This window comes from Phocoena phocoena, chromosome 13 (assembly GCF_963924675.1).
Source record: "Phocoena phocoena chromosome 13, mPhoPho1.1, whole genome shotgun sequence".
Lineage (NCBI taxonomy): Eukaryota > Metazoa > Chordata > Mammalia > Artiodactyla > Phocoenidae > Phocoena > Phocoena phocoena.
In genome coordinates, this window is record NC_089231.1 from 24,690,623 (window position 1) to 24,707,247 (window position 16,625).

At 38.2% G+C, this 16,625-nt stretch overlaps 1 protein-coding gene across 13 annotated transcripts in view; it reads left to right on the top strand.

The window, feature by feature from the left end:
• Positions 1 to 16,625, top strand: part of DYM (dymeclin) — a 378,252-nt gene that overhangs the window by 119,435 nt on the left and 242,192 nt on the right. For 12 of the 13 annotated variants that reach the window (XM_065890137.1, XM_065890134.1, XM_065890135.1 and 9 more), the window contains one exon: positions 15,268 to 15,450. The exons of the other annotated variant lie outside the window; for it this stretch is intronic. In XM_065890137.1, the coding sequence (XP_065746209.1) occupies positions 15,268 to 15,450 (183 nt within the window). The remainder of the gene's footprint in view (positions 1 to 15,267; positions 15,451 to 16,625) is intronic. 13 annotated transcript variants of the gene reach the window in all.

Below are 16,625 nucleotides of genomic sequence, written 5' to 3' on the forward strand. Positions count from 1 at the left end.
ATATTTCATTCCTTTATAACAGGAGTGAAGGCAGAGTATGTACATGTTGATGCAGGTGGGTTTGGATTTTAAAGTGGAAAGACAGGGTAGTTATCTGATAGACTCTATTGAGAGTCAGCTGAGCATGAAGATTGGGGATTGGTGTTGGAAGTTTACCAAGAGAGGGAGCTGTAGGAGCCTAATTCCCCTGGGACACTAGAGAAGCATAATAGGATTGCTGGACAGAGCTGAGGGCCCACTTGAAATTTATGGGGATGAACTTAAAAGCAGTCAGAATGGTTGTATGTTGTTCTTGTGTATAGCTGCTTTGGAACATGGAGTAGTTAGAGAATTGGATTTAATCGAGGCTGGAGTTTTGCTAGGCAGTTATGATGGAGGAAAGCGGGAGTGTGAGGGAGTTGGGAAGGAGTAAGCAAGGGAGTGATCCTGTTGCTGATGCGCTGAATCCTAGCTGGGTTAGGAGGGGCTGGTGGTAGACAATGAAAAAGTGGTAGAGAGAGCCAACCAGGTCACAAATTGTTTGAGTCAGGTACTAGAGGAAATGGTCTGGAAGGCTGGGCAGTGGTGGTATTCAGAGAGTGGAATATATGAATTCAAAATTGTGGTGGTAGTGCAATTATTAGCAAAGAGAACGTGCAACCAGGGCATGACCATGGGAATGGGTAGTTGGGGTAGGTTAGAGGAAGTGAACAAGCAGATCAAGGCCTTAGAGACCATAGTTTTGGGTGGCTTGAATATGAGTATGTTGATATTTTAAAAATGAGGGCTGGAGTAGTGTGGAGGGGCGGGCAGTGAAGCAGGTGCTCAGATGATTAGAAAATGACCAGGAGTGACAGTGCTGTCTATAAATGACTGTAGCAAGAAGCATTGATGGGTAGTATAGTCTGATGGGATGTTTCAGGGCAACTGGGGTGTCAGGAGAAATAGTTTGGAAGCTGTACTGCTTCTCTGTGGTACAAGGGTTGTGGAGAGAGAAAAACAAGTTACCACTTATAAAGCCTCCAGAGAAAGAACTGTTCTCAGGGGACACCCAGGTTTCTGTTAGACCAGGGGCAAAGAGGTTAAGCTTGAAAATACTGAGGATTTTTTCTGATGAAATATGTGAGTTCCAGAGGGGATGGGGAGAGCTATGGGAGACTGTTAGTTTAGGGGCTGTACTGAATCGTACGGCACTGGGCCAGGGTATGTAGCAGCTTTAGTTCTCTTTGCTGATCAAGGTAAACAGGGATATAAGGCATAATTATAATTAGCCCTGATGATCCTTTAGGGGAAGGTAGGTAGTAATTCTAATGATAGCTTTGGACAGTTTGTCATGGTGAGGCTTTTGTCCTCATGGCCTGAGAAGGAGGTGTCTTCCTGAAGGATTCAGAGCTCTGTGAACCTCCCTTATATCCCGCTGGTTGGTTGTGTCCTGGTAGGGGAAAGGGTATCTTAGTAGTGTGGTCTTAATAGTTATGCATTGTTGTATTGTGTAGGGTTAACTAGAGAATCTACAATCATCTTAACTGCTCATTTTGAAGCTAAATTTAACTGAAATTTATAACTTAAAAAGCTTGAAATGCATCAGTGGAAGACCATGACCAATTCAGAACAAAATGGTTAACAGAACTTCCTTCTCCCAAGCTGCCGGAATTCCAGGCACCTGTGATATGTATGTCGGCGTGCGTGTTTGTGCACAAGGAGCTTTGCAGCACAAACAAGCATTGCACAGCAGCCAGACTTTTTGATAGGAGACTTAGTTATTAGGATCTCCTGTAAGCTCTGGTTTTTTCTAGGTTTATGAAAATACAATATCCCATAACTGATTTAGTGAGTTAATAGGTTAGTATTAATCCTAGGTAAAACTGAAAGTGAAGGTTGTATGTATGTATGAATTGTATGTCATTCATTTGTAAGATCACCAGAAAGGACTTGAATTCTTGGTCTGTTTGGGGTCCTTCAGAATTGGCAGTTGGAGTGACCTTCAGAAGCACCGTCATGTAGGCCCCTCACAATCTGCCCTCTGTTTCCAGCCTTACCTCACTCAGAGTCTCCAGCTGGAGCGCCAGGTGCACCGAAGGTTCACCCCTGCCCAGCTTTGTCTGATACCATCCCACGCACCGAAATGCCCTTCTCCTCTCCTCCTGCAGATCTGTCACTCACCGTCACACCCCAGGTTACAGGCAGCCTTCTTTGGGAAGCTCTCCTGGAATGCCCAAGCAAAGCTAGTCCTCTTTCTTTGCACAGGACTCTGTGAAACTCTCAGAACATTGTGTTATAAAGACATTCCTGCCTGTCTTAAGAAGATTATGGGCACCTTGAATGTATTGAAAACAATTTATTCATTGAAGAACCTGTGCATGCCTGCCAAAGAGATAATTTAGTAAATGTTTATTCACCATAAAAAAGGGGCAAAACGCCTGGGAGAGATGGTTCCTTAGGGGGATGTAAAGAAATGCAGATGTGGTACCAAGATGAACAGAAGGCAGTAGAGCCAAAAACACAATCCAAGCAAAAAAAAAAAATATATATATATATATATGTAGGGTTCCGTGGATGAGGCTGAAGAGCGGGAGAGACTTCTGTCTGGCAAGATAATTTGGGACCAGACTCACTGTAAACCACAGAATGCTATTCCTTATAGCAAACAGATTGAATTTAGGCCTGTTATATCCCAAGTGCTTGAAGATCTGACTTGTGGTAAATGTTAAACTTGTAATACCCAGCGGAGGCCAGGGGACCCCGTTTATTGTTTTGGAGCTGGAGGGGCAGTGAAGGTAGTGGGGGAGAGCATCTGCTATAGACTCAGAGCACTGTGGGTGCAGACCTGCTTAGCTCTATTATGTGCGTAAGGAACCTAGCCTCCTTGAGTGTAATTTCTTTATGTGTAAAATTAGGTGAATGATAATTCTTGGTGTTACACATTTGATAATTTGTATAGATCACCGTTTAATGGCAGAAGCTGCTCTTTTTCTTCCCCTCTTTCTTTCACTGCCTCTCCCCACAACAATCCCTTGCGTATAGTAGTCTTTACTTATTTATTTAATAAATTTATTTATTTTATTTATTGATAAGCTGTGTTGGGTCTTCATTGCTGCACGCAGGCTTTCTCTAGTTGCGGTGAGCGGGGACTACTCTTCGTTGCGGTGCGTGGGCTTCTCATTGCGGTGGCTTCTCTTGTTGCGGAGCACGGGCTCTATGTGCGCGGGCTTCAGTAGTTGTGGCTCGTGGGCTCTAGAGCACAGCCTCAGTAGTTGTGGCGCATGGGCTTAGTTGCTCGGTGGCATGTGGGATCTTCCCGGACCGGGGCACGAACCCATGTCCCCTGCATCGGCAGATGGACTCTCAACCACTGCACCACCGGGGAAGCCCTGGATGAGTTTTTAAACTCAGTTGCTAATCACAGTGGCTTCACAGTGTCATTATTTAATGTCTCAAGGAACAGTATATTTTATAGCCTTGCTCATTGTTAATAATGGTGGCTATAAATCTTTATTTCAGAGAGGGTTGGTAACGGATGGGGAGGCAATTTTCTTCAGAGATTTGATAAACATTGTCTTATTTTTAACTTACAAAAATGACTTAACAAAGAGCCGACACAGGGAGTAGAATGGTAGGCTCTACTGTTGTTTGCTTGTACTAGATCTTTACTATATATTTTTTTCAGTCTGTGATTTCTTTACCAGAAAGTTTAAAACAGTTTTATGGTTCCTTTTTTTTTTTTAATTTTCATTTTTTTGGCCATGCCACATGCGTGGCTTGTGGGATCTTAGTTCCCCAACCAGGGATTGAACCCAGGTGAAAGCGCCGAGTCCTACCCACTGGACCGCCAGGGAATTCCCTGGTTCCATTTTTTAAAAAATAATTAATTAATTTTTAATTTATTTGTTTATTTTTTAACATCTTTATTGGAGTATAATTACTTTACAATGGTGTGTTAATTTCTGCTTTATAACAAAGTGAATCAGCTATACATATACATATATCCCCATATCTCCTCCCTCTTGCGTCTCCCTCCCTCCCACCCTCCCTATCCCACCCCTCTAGGTGGTCACAAAGCACCCAGCTGATCTCCCTGTGCTATGCGGCTGCTTCCCACTAGCTATCGGTTTTACATTTGGTAGTGTATATATGTCCATGCCACTCTCTCACTTTGTCCCAGCTTACCCTTCCCCCTCCCTGTGTCCTCAAGTCCATTCTCCAGTAGGTCTGCATCTTTATTCCCATCCTGCCCCTAGGTTCTTCGTGACAATTTTTTTTTTTTTAGATTCCATATATATGTGTTAGCATGCGGTATTTGTTTTTTAAAATTTATTTATTTTTGGCTGCATTGGTTCTTCGTTGCTGTGTGCAGGCTTTCTCTAGTTGCGGTGAGAGGGGGCTACTCTTCGTTGCGGTGTGTGGGCTTCTCATTGCGGTGGCTTCTCTTGTTGCGGAGCATGGGCTCTAGGCGCGTGGGCTTCAGTAGTTGTGGCTTGCGGGCTCTAGAACGCAGGCTCAGTATTTTTGGCACACAGGCTTAGTTGCTCTGTGGCATGTGGAATCTTCCCGAACCAGGGATTGAACCCGTGTCCCCTGCATTGGCAGGCGGATTCTTAACCACTGCGCCACCAGGGAATCCCTGGTTCCATTATTTTTAAAATAGATTTTTACGAGAGTCAGTTTAGTTAAAAGTAGATAATCAAGCATACTAAACCACAGTATGTCTCCTTATGCTGCAAGGGAAGGAAGGAGCACGTGCCTCTTTCCCCGCTGTTGCGGGTAGGACCCCACTCAGGGTACCTGGATTACTGGCATGGCCTGTGACTTCTGACAGGTGGGCTGAGTGTGAGCACCAGTGCCAGTCTGAGTAATGTGTACTGCTGAGGCTTAGGGTCTTCATATTTCTTAGATGAAACACAAAGTTCTGGTATTTTCTTTGCTCACCCACTTTGGAGACCATTAGTGTTAGTGTGTGTTTATTAACTGCTGGTTGGATTGTATTGAATGCTCTGTGGATATTTCTTCAATTTCATGAGTACTTTCAGACCATTTGATCTAGTGTTCACTCTTACTTGCATTTACTACCTGTAGCTTTCATTTGGGGACCATTTGTATCTTGGGTACTCTCTGGATTCATTAATTTGGAATCGTCTTTTTCAAATATTTATGAATGTGCTCTCTTTTCATAGATTCTACTTTCCTAGTCCCTCCTAAGCTCTTATCTTACTCTTCTTATCCTTTGATGGTAGATGACGTTGCTGTTGCTGCCTTTAAGGCATTTAAAAATTCATTTCAAAGTGGTCCGAGTTTTGGAAGAAATTCTTCCCATCTTTCCTTGAATGTCACTTTCAACCAAAGAGTAATAGTTACTCACAGATCCTCAGTTTTTAATGCCCAGGAGAGTAACAGCTGGAAACCTATATGGAAAAAATGACTGTTACTGAGGTGGGAATAAATCTATTCTGCATATTTTGTTATAGTCGTTTGATTTATATTTACTCCTTCACAAGTGGAAGTTGAATGCTAATGTAGGCACTCATTCTAAGATTGTACTGTTAGAAATCTATTTGTAGATTACAAATGGATTCTTTTTGGTTATTGATACTGTTAAAGTTAGTAAACTTATTAGTATAGGTAGTTTTTGACAAAATCTCTTGCATAATTCAGACTTCAATCCTGATTTTTATTTGGAGAAAGTAAAGAATTTTGTATGAATATTTTACATAAAATGTAAAAAATTCAGTTTGTAAAATTAAAAATTACTCATTTCCTATTTAATGTAATATAAAAAACTACATTGTCAGGGTGCAAAGGAATCAAACCACAGTGAAGAAGGGAGACACCCATCTCAAGCAACCCACAGTCTAGCAGGGAAGACAGTCATGCAAGCCAAGTGTATGAAGTAGTACAGCTGTGTATAAGAGAGAGAAGTTTGCAGTAACAGTGAGAGCTCTAGCCCTAATAAGGCCCTTTAATTTTCACAGGGCTGACATACTACACTGTTGGATTTCCTCAGCTGAAGGAGGGGTGAATGGTTATATTTGGTTAAAGCTTGTTGAAAGGTACTTATGTTTCTCTTCCACCATTAACACACATACCTCTATCTTATGTTTTGTTGGGGATGCCTCATTGCCAGCAGATGGAAAGGTGGCCAGGGTATTGAGGGGTTAGAGATCATGTACCATGGGAAAATGTTGTGGGAACAGGGCTTTTTTGGTTTGAAGAGTGGGACTTCTGTGTAAGTATACACTGCCAGATGCTTAGAGCTGTGATGTGAGGACTTCTCTGTTTTCCTACAGGAATATTTCCCCAACTTCACCCACATCCATGCAACCACCATGATTTTGTCTTATATGAGTACAGCTTGAATTCCAGTTTACTTACCTCACTTTTTCAAAAATTTCAGCATATTGTTTACTCTATCCTTATATTACATGGTGAAGTCCTTGAAAATTGAGATTGATATCCTAGTTTATATATTTCTAATATATAATATACATAATATAATATACATAACTCTTGAAGATTTTTAAGAAGTGCCACACTTAACCATCTCTCACTTCATCAGTGGTTTGTGCACCATTTTGGGAAACACTGCTTTAGGGGCCAACCTCAGGACAGATGGAATGAGGTTACTGGGGAACCAGATATGGACCTGTTCAAGGGAAGGGCTATCTGTCCTCTGAGCGTACAGGCACAGTGCCCCTTTCTTATTTCTTGCATCAGATTTAATTTATTTAATGTTTTTGCATGGGGGTATGAGATGGGATTTATCTCAGAGGACACTAGGTTTTTTATTCATTTTGTTTCCCTTCATACTGTACACTTTACTATAGTACCTGGCTCATCTTAGGTTCTCATAAATGTTTATTTTAAGGATATGTGATTCTAGAGTTTTACTTAGACCAATGAATTCTGTTACCTTTCATTGTTTCTCCTTTTTGAAAACAGGTGTTATCTTCATAAACACTGAATTATTTCAGTGGATGTTTTTTCAATTTTTCTTTAATCTGTTCTTAAAGGAATAAGACTTTTAAAGTTTCATATGGCTTATATTATGCTGGATTATAAACCAGAGGTTCTGAAAGATTTCAGACTACAAAGGTGGATAAAATGTTTTAGTGTGCTATGAGTTTTTAAAACATTTTCCTCTGTTCTTTTTTTTTTTTTTTTCTCTGTTCTTTTGTGGTGTGTTTTTTTCTCTTTTTTGAGATGGTCAAAGCATTCCTTTTGGGAGACAGGCTGGGGGTTTTAATATCATGTTGTTTTGTGTTAGGAAAATTGAATTTGACTCAGAACTGTTTTAGGAACTAGCAGTCACCAGATATTTTAAGAGTGCTTTAAATGTAAACACATGTAAAAAAGTGAAAATATTAGTGACCTTCCCACCACCCTTCCCCCTTTCCTAGCACTGTAGTATGATTGGCTGTAGTTCAAGATTGTGTATGTTGCTGTTTTATATTCATTTTCAAATGAAAAAAATAAATTGCTAAAGAATGTTTTTTTAACATATAGGCTGATTACATAGAGAGGTACTTGAGGACTGTGCCCTTTAATAAAGATATAATATAAGATGTATATTCTTATATATAAGATATATCAAATAGGGTATGTTTTCCTCAATAAACTAACATTTTAATATATTTCTTTTAAGAAATATTGTTCTAAAGATATATAACTATTTTTCACATTTTATGGTTTCTTTTACTACATTATCATTTTAGAAATCAAAGCATTCTAATGAGAAAAACAAATCACCTTTAGTTCCAGTAATCAAAGGTAACCACTGTGAGCATTCTGGTGTATACTTATCATCTAACAAAAAGGAATGCATACTGGGTTTTCTTAGTGGTAAACATTTTAATGTAAGTTTAACATATAGAAAAGTGTACAATTAGTGTAGAGCTCAATTCATTGTCATAAAGTGAATGAACATACATGTCATTACCAGTCAGGTCAAGCGATGCCAGCGTCCCAGAAAGCCGCTCGTGCACTCTCCTAATCGCTGTCCTCTCCCAGCCACACGGGAAACCACGGTTGTGACTCCAGCAGATTAGTTTTGAACTTTATGTAGACGGAATCACGTGCTCTGTATTCTTTGGCATCTTCTTTGGTTCGTAAAGTTCATTCGTGTTTTTGCATGAAGCATATTTTGTTCATTTTGATTATTATTTCATCTTAAGACTATCCCATAATTTATTTATCCTTCATACTGTAATGTATATGATTATTACACATTTGATTATTTCTAACTTTTGCCTGTTAAAATAATGCTGCTATGTGTATTTTTGTACATGTCTTTGCACATAATGTTAGCATTTTATTAGGTATAATAATTAGGCAAATTGCTGGGTCCTAGCTGTGCATCATTCAAGTGTAGTGGTTACAGTTAAACAGTTTTCCAAATTATTTTCACCAATTTACTCTCTCACTATAGAGTATATGAGAGTTCAACTTGCTCCACCTCCATGCCCAACATGTTTTTGGAGAGGGAAAGGAAGGAGTCATGTTTATTGAGATATAATTTATACACAGTAAAATTTACCTTCTGTTAGTTTTAACAAATATGTATAGTCATGTAATAACCACCATAACCATAAGATTTTGAACATTTCCATCATCTTAAAAAGTCTCCTTGTGTTCCTTTGTAGTCAGACCCTAACAACTGACCCTCCAAACTAGTTATACAATGCAGGTATCTACCACTTAATATCAGTAATCACAAAAATTAACAAAAATCAGACATTATTCCAAAAATACTGATCTGGAACCTATTTAAATACCATTATTTTAAATTTTAAAAATTATAGTGTATATAATAACTCAACCAGTTTTTTAAACCACATTAAATGCCAGTGTTTAACAAAGTAGTGTGTTTTTATATAAAATGCTTAAAACATGGCTTCCTGATGAAAGTGATGATTTAAATAGTAATCTCTTCTCTTCCATTTAGTCATTTTTTTCCTCACTCTTCTTTACAACTTTTTCAACTTTTACCTCTTATTGTATAACACTTAGCAAAATCAAGGGCTCAGTGTGAAAGGTCTTAGGAAACACATTTAGTATGTGTGCCCAGTGGTGGAGAATGGCTCACACAGGGCATGACACTAAGATGCCCTGTTAGTTATCAACAACATCTGAGACATTCATCTCGTTTTTTTTTTTTTTTAAACACTCAGTTCAGTTTCAAAATGTCAACAATTCTGTCACACCAGTTATCTTTGTAATGAAATTTGATTCCCCCTCTCCCCCAGTACGTTATTTTGTTTAAAATGTTTTGAGTTTTAGAGATACAAATATAAAAGATTATTTTATGAACACTAATTGAAAAGGATTAAACTGAGTGATATATTCTAGGAAGTTTAGATATTAAAAACTAGCTGACATTCTACTGGGAAAATGTTAACCTTGTTGACATTCTGAGTGATATGTCTGGATTTCTAACCACGGGCTTGGTTTTCTCTTGTGTTGATGAGTTATGTCACAATTAATTCAGCCAGTTTCTTCTTATTCAGTATTTAAGTGTATATGTTTCTCTTGAGTTTTAAGATGGATAGCTCTTTAATATGATCTTTGTATTCATTCTTTAGAATAAATTGTGGAATTGGACTTATTAGGCCAAATAATCTGCGTATTGTTAATGTTTGTGATGCACGTTACTTGACTGCCTTTCCCAAAGATGGTGCGTACCCATTTACAGTCCTACCACTGGTGTCTGAAAACACCTGTCTCCTAGTATTCTCATCAGCATTAAAGTATTATAATTTAGGGGCTTCCCTGGTGGCGCAGTGGTTGAGAGTTTGCCTGCCGATGTAGGGGACACGAGTTTGTGCCCCGGTCCGGGAAGATCCCACATGCCGCGGAGCGGCTGGGCCTGTGAGCCATGGCCGCTGAGCCTGCGCGTCCGGAGCCTGTGCTCCGCAACGGCAGAGGCCACAATAGTGAGGCCCGCGTACAGCAAAAAAAAAAAAAAAAGTATTATAATTTAAAATATAGGACTAAAGCCAACTTTTTTTTTTTTTTTCCGGTATGCGGGCCTCTCACTATTGTAGCCTCTCCCCTTGCGGAGCACAGGCCCCAGACGCACAGGCTCAGCGGCCATGGCTCACGGGCCCAGCCGCTCCGCGGCATGTGGGATCTTCCCAGACCAGGGAACGAACCCGTGTCCCCTGCATCGGCAGGCGGACTCTCAACCACTGCGCCACCAGGGAAGCCCTAAAGCCAACTTTTGACACTTACATTTAGCACTTTAAAAAGAGCATGCTTTTCCTTTAAATAGCAAATATAAAATCTATATTATTTATATACTTTTAAAATATCAAATGTAAAATCTGTCTTATACACTATAAAAATAACCTTTGGTAAGTAACTGAAGTAAGAAAGAAAGTAAAGTTGAAGTAAAGGAACAAATTAAGTTTGTAAGTTGGAGCCCTCTAAGGAATATGAAACATGAAAAAGATGTAGCTATTTTCTATCAAGGAGTCCACAGGAAGATCTGTGCCTAAGTTACATACATAAGTATAATCAATTTCAGACTGTGGTAAGTACAATGCTGGAGAGAGCTATATAATCAAAGTGCTGTAAAAGCAGTCATGTTTTTGCTTCATTAGAATAGACGAGTCTGATTTGAACCTTGAAGGATGCTCTAAGCAAGAAAGAAAGTAGGAAAAAGAAATGAAAGAAAATTTTTTAAAACTGGGGGGAAGTAGAATGGCTTCTCTGGTTAATTGTAAACTTGGAAAAAGTCTAAACCAATGGTCAGTTCTACACATTGATTTCTGAGTTATTTCTCAACTGTTTTTTCTTCCAGGGTCATCCTGACATTTAGGTAACATTCTTTTTCTCCCTGCAAACTCATTACCATTTATTTGCTTGTCTTTTCCATGTCCATTTCTCCTTTAGACTATAAACTTCATGGTCTTTGGGTTCTTTAGTGTCTAATCCAGTTTCTTGCACTTTGCCTAATCCATGATGATACATTTCCTCTGTGGCTGGTATGTGACCCTTAAAAGAAATTAACTTCAAAGAAGTTTAGTGATCATCAGATATTTTTTCCCATACAGATGTTCCTAACTAGTGATGGAATTGTTCTGTATTTTGATGGTGTCAGTGTTAAATCCTGATTGTGATACTGTACTATAGGTTTGTAAGATGCTACTCTTAGAGGAAATTGGATAAAAAGGTGTGCATTTTTTTACAAGAGCATATGAATCTATAATTATCTTAAAAACTTAAATAAACTTTTGATATGCAAAAATTTTTTAAACTATTGTTTGGGGAAAAAAAGGTCTCTAACCAAGCAATAATATTTTGGAACTTTATAACACATAATTGTGTTAGGATATTGGTTTGGCTTTTAATAGAAATCAGATACCAGTGGCTTAAAAAAGATAGAAGATTAATATTTCTCTCATGTAGAAGTCTACGCTAGTCCAGGGGTGTAGGCAGGTTTGCTTCCTGAGGTCATCCAGGGACCAGAGTTCCTTCTGTCTTGTTTTGCCATTCCCTTGGTGGTATCCTCATGCACAAAGTCAAATCTGTCGGCCCACCACTCTACCTGGGTTCTAGCCCATGGGAAAGGTGAGGATTTGAAGAGAAAATAATTTCCTTTTAAGGATATAATCTAAAACTCACATGGGCTGCTCCCAGTCACATCTCGTTGGCTGGAATTTAGTCATATGGCCATAGTTTCCTGTAAGAAAGATTGGGTAATGTAGTTCTGCCCAGCTAAATCTCAAGGCGTTTTATTAATAAAAGGGAAGAGAGCATGGTATTGGGATCAGATAGTTACTCTGCCCCAATGTTTGCCCTGGGATGCATGTTCAGTAACTTTATTGGTGAAACTGTCTTCCCTTATTTCTCTGTACTTATATAGGAAAAGTATAGATGTTTGAAGAGTTAGGTATATTTGTTGGATCATTATGACAATGAAAATTGGTATGAATATTTGCTTCCCCTTTCTCTAACCTCCTCAAAGACAAAGTATAATTTTTTTCTTCTTTGTATTTTTTATACCTGGCATAGAGCCTAACCCTAATTAGGCACTCACTACCTACTTATTGACTGATTACCCTTTTATCTGTGTTAATTAAAATGTCTCTAGCAGAATTTTCATAAGTATTTGTAATAGCTGACCTGCTTTCTCCTTAATTTCTTCATGGTCTCTGTTTTGTTACAGTATTACAGTCTCAAAATATATGAATATGACCCTTTTAGCAGATTTTTATAACTATGGATGACAGTATAGTATGTTATCATTATTTTTTTGTATAGTTTTGCTTGAATAATTAGTGTTCTGTAATGTATTTTTTAGACATAAGAAATCAGTTATAGTGGCAAGTGGCATGTTTAGTAATATAAAAAACAGTAATTTACCTTAATTTCGTTGTCTTAATAGTTTACTTTTGAGTTCAAAATTTCTTAAAATGAGAGTTCTTTTTCCTTTGGTTATTATTTTATTGATGTTTCAGTTTGTCATACTTTATATTTTTCTCACATTTTTATTGTTAAGGATAAATAATCTTGAAGTCACTACTTTTAAAAGGTGGAATCATCAGCACTAGATTTTTTCTTTTAGTTAATTTCAGTACTTTTTTAGTTTTAGTTAGGTGAATTTTATTTTAAGCATTTATTCGGAGGACCTGAGGGATACAATTAAAAAACTTTGGAGACCATCCTTAATTTGGTTTTTAGAACAGAAGGAAATACACTGTAACTTTCCCTTTTTTTGTGGTGGAGAGAAGCTTCTTTTGCCAACAGGAAAATGCAGTTCCACTAAGATTCTTGGGTCATAGATCAGAGGCTTGGATCAGCAAAAAGAAACAAACTTTTGGAAGAATTCTGGTCCAGTATTATGGCCAGTTTAAACTACAGTGTAGGCAGTGGCAGGCTGCCTCATTTCTCCCTGTAAGGAAAGGCCACATAGCAGTAATATTTATCAGAGAAAGGAAGGAAAGCTGTCTGTCCGGTGGGGGTGGAGTGGGATAGCTTCTCAATAAAATGTTCATTTGTTGACATTATAAGCAGCTTTGCAGCCCTGTTGAAAAAACTTGAAGGGGGGTGGGGGGGAAGGAGACTTCAAGTTCTGTTAAAAGCGAGTCAGAATTTTGTTTGTGAAATTTGTCCAGTGGTAGTCAACTCTTATTTCTCCTAGTAATGAAGATGCACAGCTGTGAAGAGAATCCCCCCCAAAATAAAACACTTATATTTTACCTTGGAGAGCATTTTGTGATTTTTTTTTTGCAGATTGAACTTTCTAATTGTGTTTTTCTTTGCTTACTATCCTCGAACACACAGTGGTGGATATAGGGGTAGGCAGTCATGGAGCATACCCTGAGTGGAAGGAAGTGACTGGAAATTTTAAAAAATGTTAAGATAAACAACAAATCAGTCCCAAAGCAAGTAATACTTGGCTACTGGTTTTACTTTCTTATATAATTTTGATTTTCTTATTAAATGCCTCAGGTTTCCCAACTGTATCATGAACATTGTTTTGAATAAATTTAAATTTGTGATGTGTAGTGATCACTTATTTTTTTGGTTTGTTTTTAGCTGAAGTACAGTTGATTTATATATAATGTGTTAATTACTGCTGTACAGCAAAGTGATTCAGTTATACATATATATTCATTCTTTTTTTAAAATATTCTTTTCCATTATGGTTTATCATGTGACATTGAATATAGTTCTCTGTGCTACACAGTAGGACCTTGTTGTCTGTCCATTCCATATATAACAGCTTACATCTACTAGCCCCAACCTCCCACTCCATTCCTCCCCCACAGCCTCCCCCTTGGCAACCACCAGTCTCTTCTCTATGTCAGTGATTCTGTCTCTGTTTCATAGATAGGTTCATTTGTGTCATATTTTAGATTCCACATATAAGTGATAGTCTTTCTCTTTCTGACTTGTTTCACTTAGTATGATAATCTGTACTTGCATCCATGTTGCTGCAAATGGCATTATTTTGTTCTTTTTTATGGCTGAGTAGTATTCCATTGTATATATGTACCACATCTTCTTTATCCATTCATCTGTGCTTGGACATTTAGGTTGTTTCCGTGTCTTGGCTATTGTAAATACTGCCACTGTGAACTTTGGGGTGCATGTATCCTTTTGAATTACAGTTTTCTCTGGGCATATGCCCAGGAGTGGGATTTCTGGATCATATGGTAATTCTATTTTTAGTTTTCTGATGAGCCTCCTTACATATAAGTCTTTCACCTCCTTGGCTAGGTTTATTCCTAAGTTGTTTTTTAATGTGATTAAATGCATTTTTTAATCCAGTTTCTGTATCAAGGAGATTTTTCTGGCCTTGTCAAATGAGTATGTAGCTATGATTCTTGTTCTGTACTTTGGCACTGCGTATATAGTATGAGAATTATCTGTACTTTGAGGGTTTGGTAGACTTATTTGTAAAAAAAAAAAAAATCTGGACTTGGATGGTTTTTAAGGATTGGCTCTTTGACTCTGGTTTACACTCTTATAAGGTTATTTGTCCATTCAGGCTTTCATCTTCTTTGGACAATTTTGTTTTCTCCTAGATATTTTAATATTTTGCTTAGGTTTTCAAATATATTGGTATAAAGTTGTACGTGAAATTTTTTTATAATTATGTGTATGTTTTGATATGTAAAGAAAAATTTAGAAAGATGCATAAGAAACTTAATATTATCTTGGTTATCTATGGGAAATGGAAGTGGAATTATGGGAATAGGGAATGACAGTCTTTAAAATTTTTATGTCCTTGGACAATATGAGAATTTCCAAACTATGGACTTGTTTTACTTTCATAATCAAAAAAGGGAGTGTTATTTCAAACTTTAAAATGTGAGAAAGTATAGAATATTGTACAGAAATAGATTCATCTTACAAGTCCCAGCACATTTCTTTTTTGTAGTTTTCCACCAGAGCTGAGTTGTATTTTTATTTTTATTTATTTATTTATTTTAACATCTTTATTGGAGTATAATTGCTTTACAATGGTACATTAGTTTCTGCTTTATAACAAAGTGAATCAGTTATACATATACATATGTTCCCATATCTCCTCCCTCTTGCGTCTCCCTCCCCCCCTCCCTATCCCACCCCTCTAGGTGGTCACAAAGCACCCAGCTGATCTCCCTGTGCCATGCGGCTGCTTCCCACTAGCTATCTATTTTACATTTGGTCCATGCCACTCTCTCACTTCGTCCCAGCTTTCCCTTCCCCCTCCCCGTGTCCTCAAGTCCATTCTCTACGTCTGCGTCTTTATTCCTGTCCTACCCCTAGTCCCAGCACATTTTAATTGTGTGTTTTCTTCTCAAGCTGGACTCTGGACTGTTTTCACACTGGGCGGTGTGGGCAGCAAAGCGGCTGCTGCTCCAGAAGTTTCTTCCCCTCTGGCCAACCAGAGTCTCCTGCTTCTGCTGATTCTGGCCAACCTGACAGACGCTGCAGATGCACCAAACCCCTACAGACAGGCCATCGTGTCCTTTAAGAATACACAAGGTTTGTGGTATTTTCTTTTCCTCTGAATAGTCTTTCTAATGAGGAAAGAGGGTATTGTTTACCCCATATTGTGTACTTTCACTTGTGGAGATGACTGTCAAGTTGTATATTTTCATGTTGGTTAAAGATGAGGAAAACTAAATTTTCTGTGTATATTCTCAGGAAGGTCAAGTAAATCTTAGATGAGGGCTGTGGTTCTTTATATCCATTTATATTTACATTTCTTTCAGAGATAACCAAGCCATCATGTGCTTAATTTAGATCCACCTGTCCTACCTATTGGGGATAGGAATTAACCTGGAAAACTCCAAATGATACATTATTTGAAATTTTTAATTTAAAATCTATATTCCATTTAGGGTTTTATATAACTAAAGATAGGAGCAGAACTCAGCAGACTTTTTCTGCAAAGGGGCAGATGGCTTTTGTGGTCTCTGTCACCACCTCTTAACTGCCATTGTCGCATAAAAGCAGCATAGGTAATACATAAGCAAATGAGCATGACTGGGTTCCAGTAAAACTTTATTTCCAAAACAGGTGGTGGGGTGCCTGTGGGCTGTAATTTGCCAAAACCCTGAAGTAGAGCACACGCAGATAGTTCCATGTTGAAGCAGTAATCACTTATCAAAAGGTTATACTCTAAAAGCAAGATTAATATGGTAGCTAGATTTTCAAAATACATCCAACACTAATATAATTAAGTTGGGTAAGAAGTGCAGTTATTGGCTAGGAAGATTTTTAACACTTCTGGTGCTCTTTGCTTTGTTCCTTTCCAGAGCTGTTCTAGTATACGTTTCTTACAGACAGTGTTTGTTGAGCCTTTGCCATTTCTGGCATTATTATTTGCAGGGGGATATGAGTCTCAAACAATTAGATAGATAAGAAATGAAGACTCATGTATCTAATAGTATTTTCTATTCTCATTGCTGTGCTCTTCTTGGTGACAGTGTGACTTTAGGGTTAAAAAAGGAAGGTTTGGAGTCAAGCTGACCTGACTTCATGTCACACTCCTGTCACTTCAAAGCTGTGAGGCCTTTCACGGTTTGCTTAATCTCAATAAGCCTCGATGGCCTTTTCTGTAAAATGAAGATACTATCACCTAATAGGATTTGTATAAGTACCAAACAAGGTAGGGTTTTGAAATGATTAGCTCAGATTTTGCAACATAGCAGGTG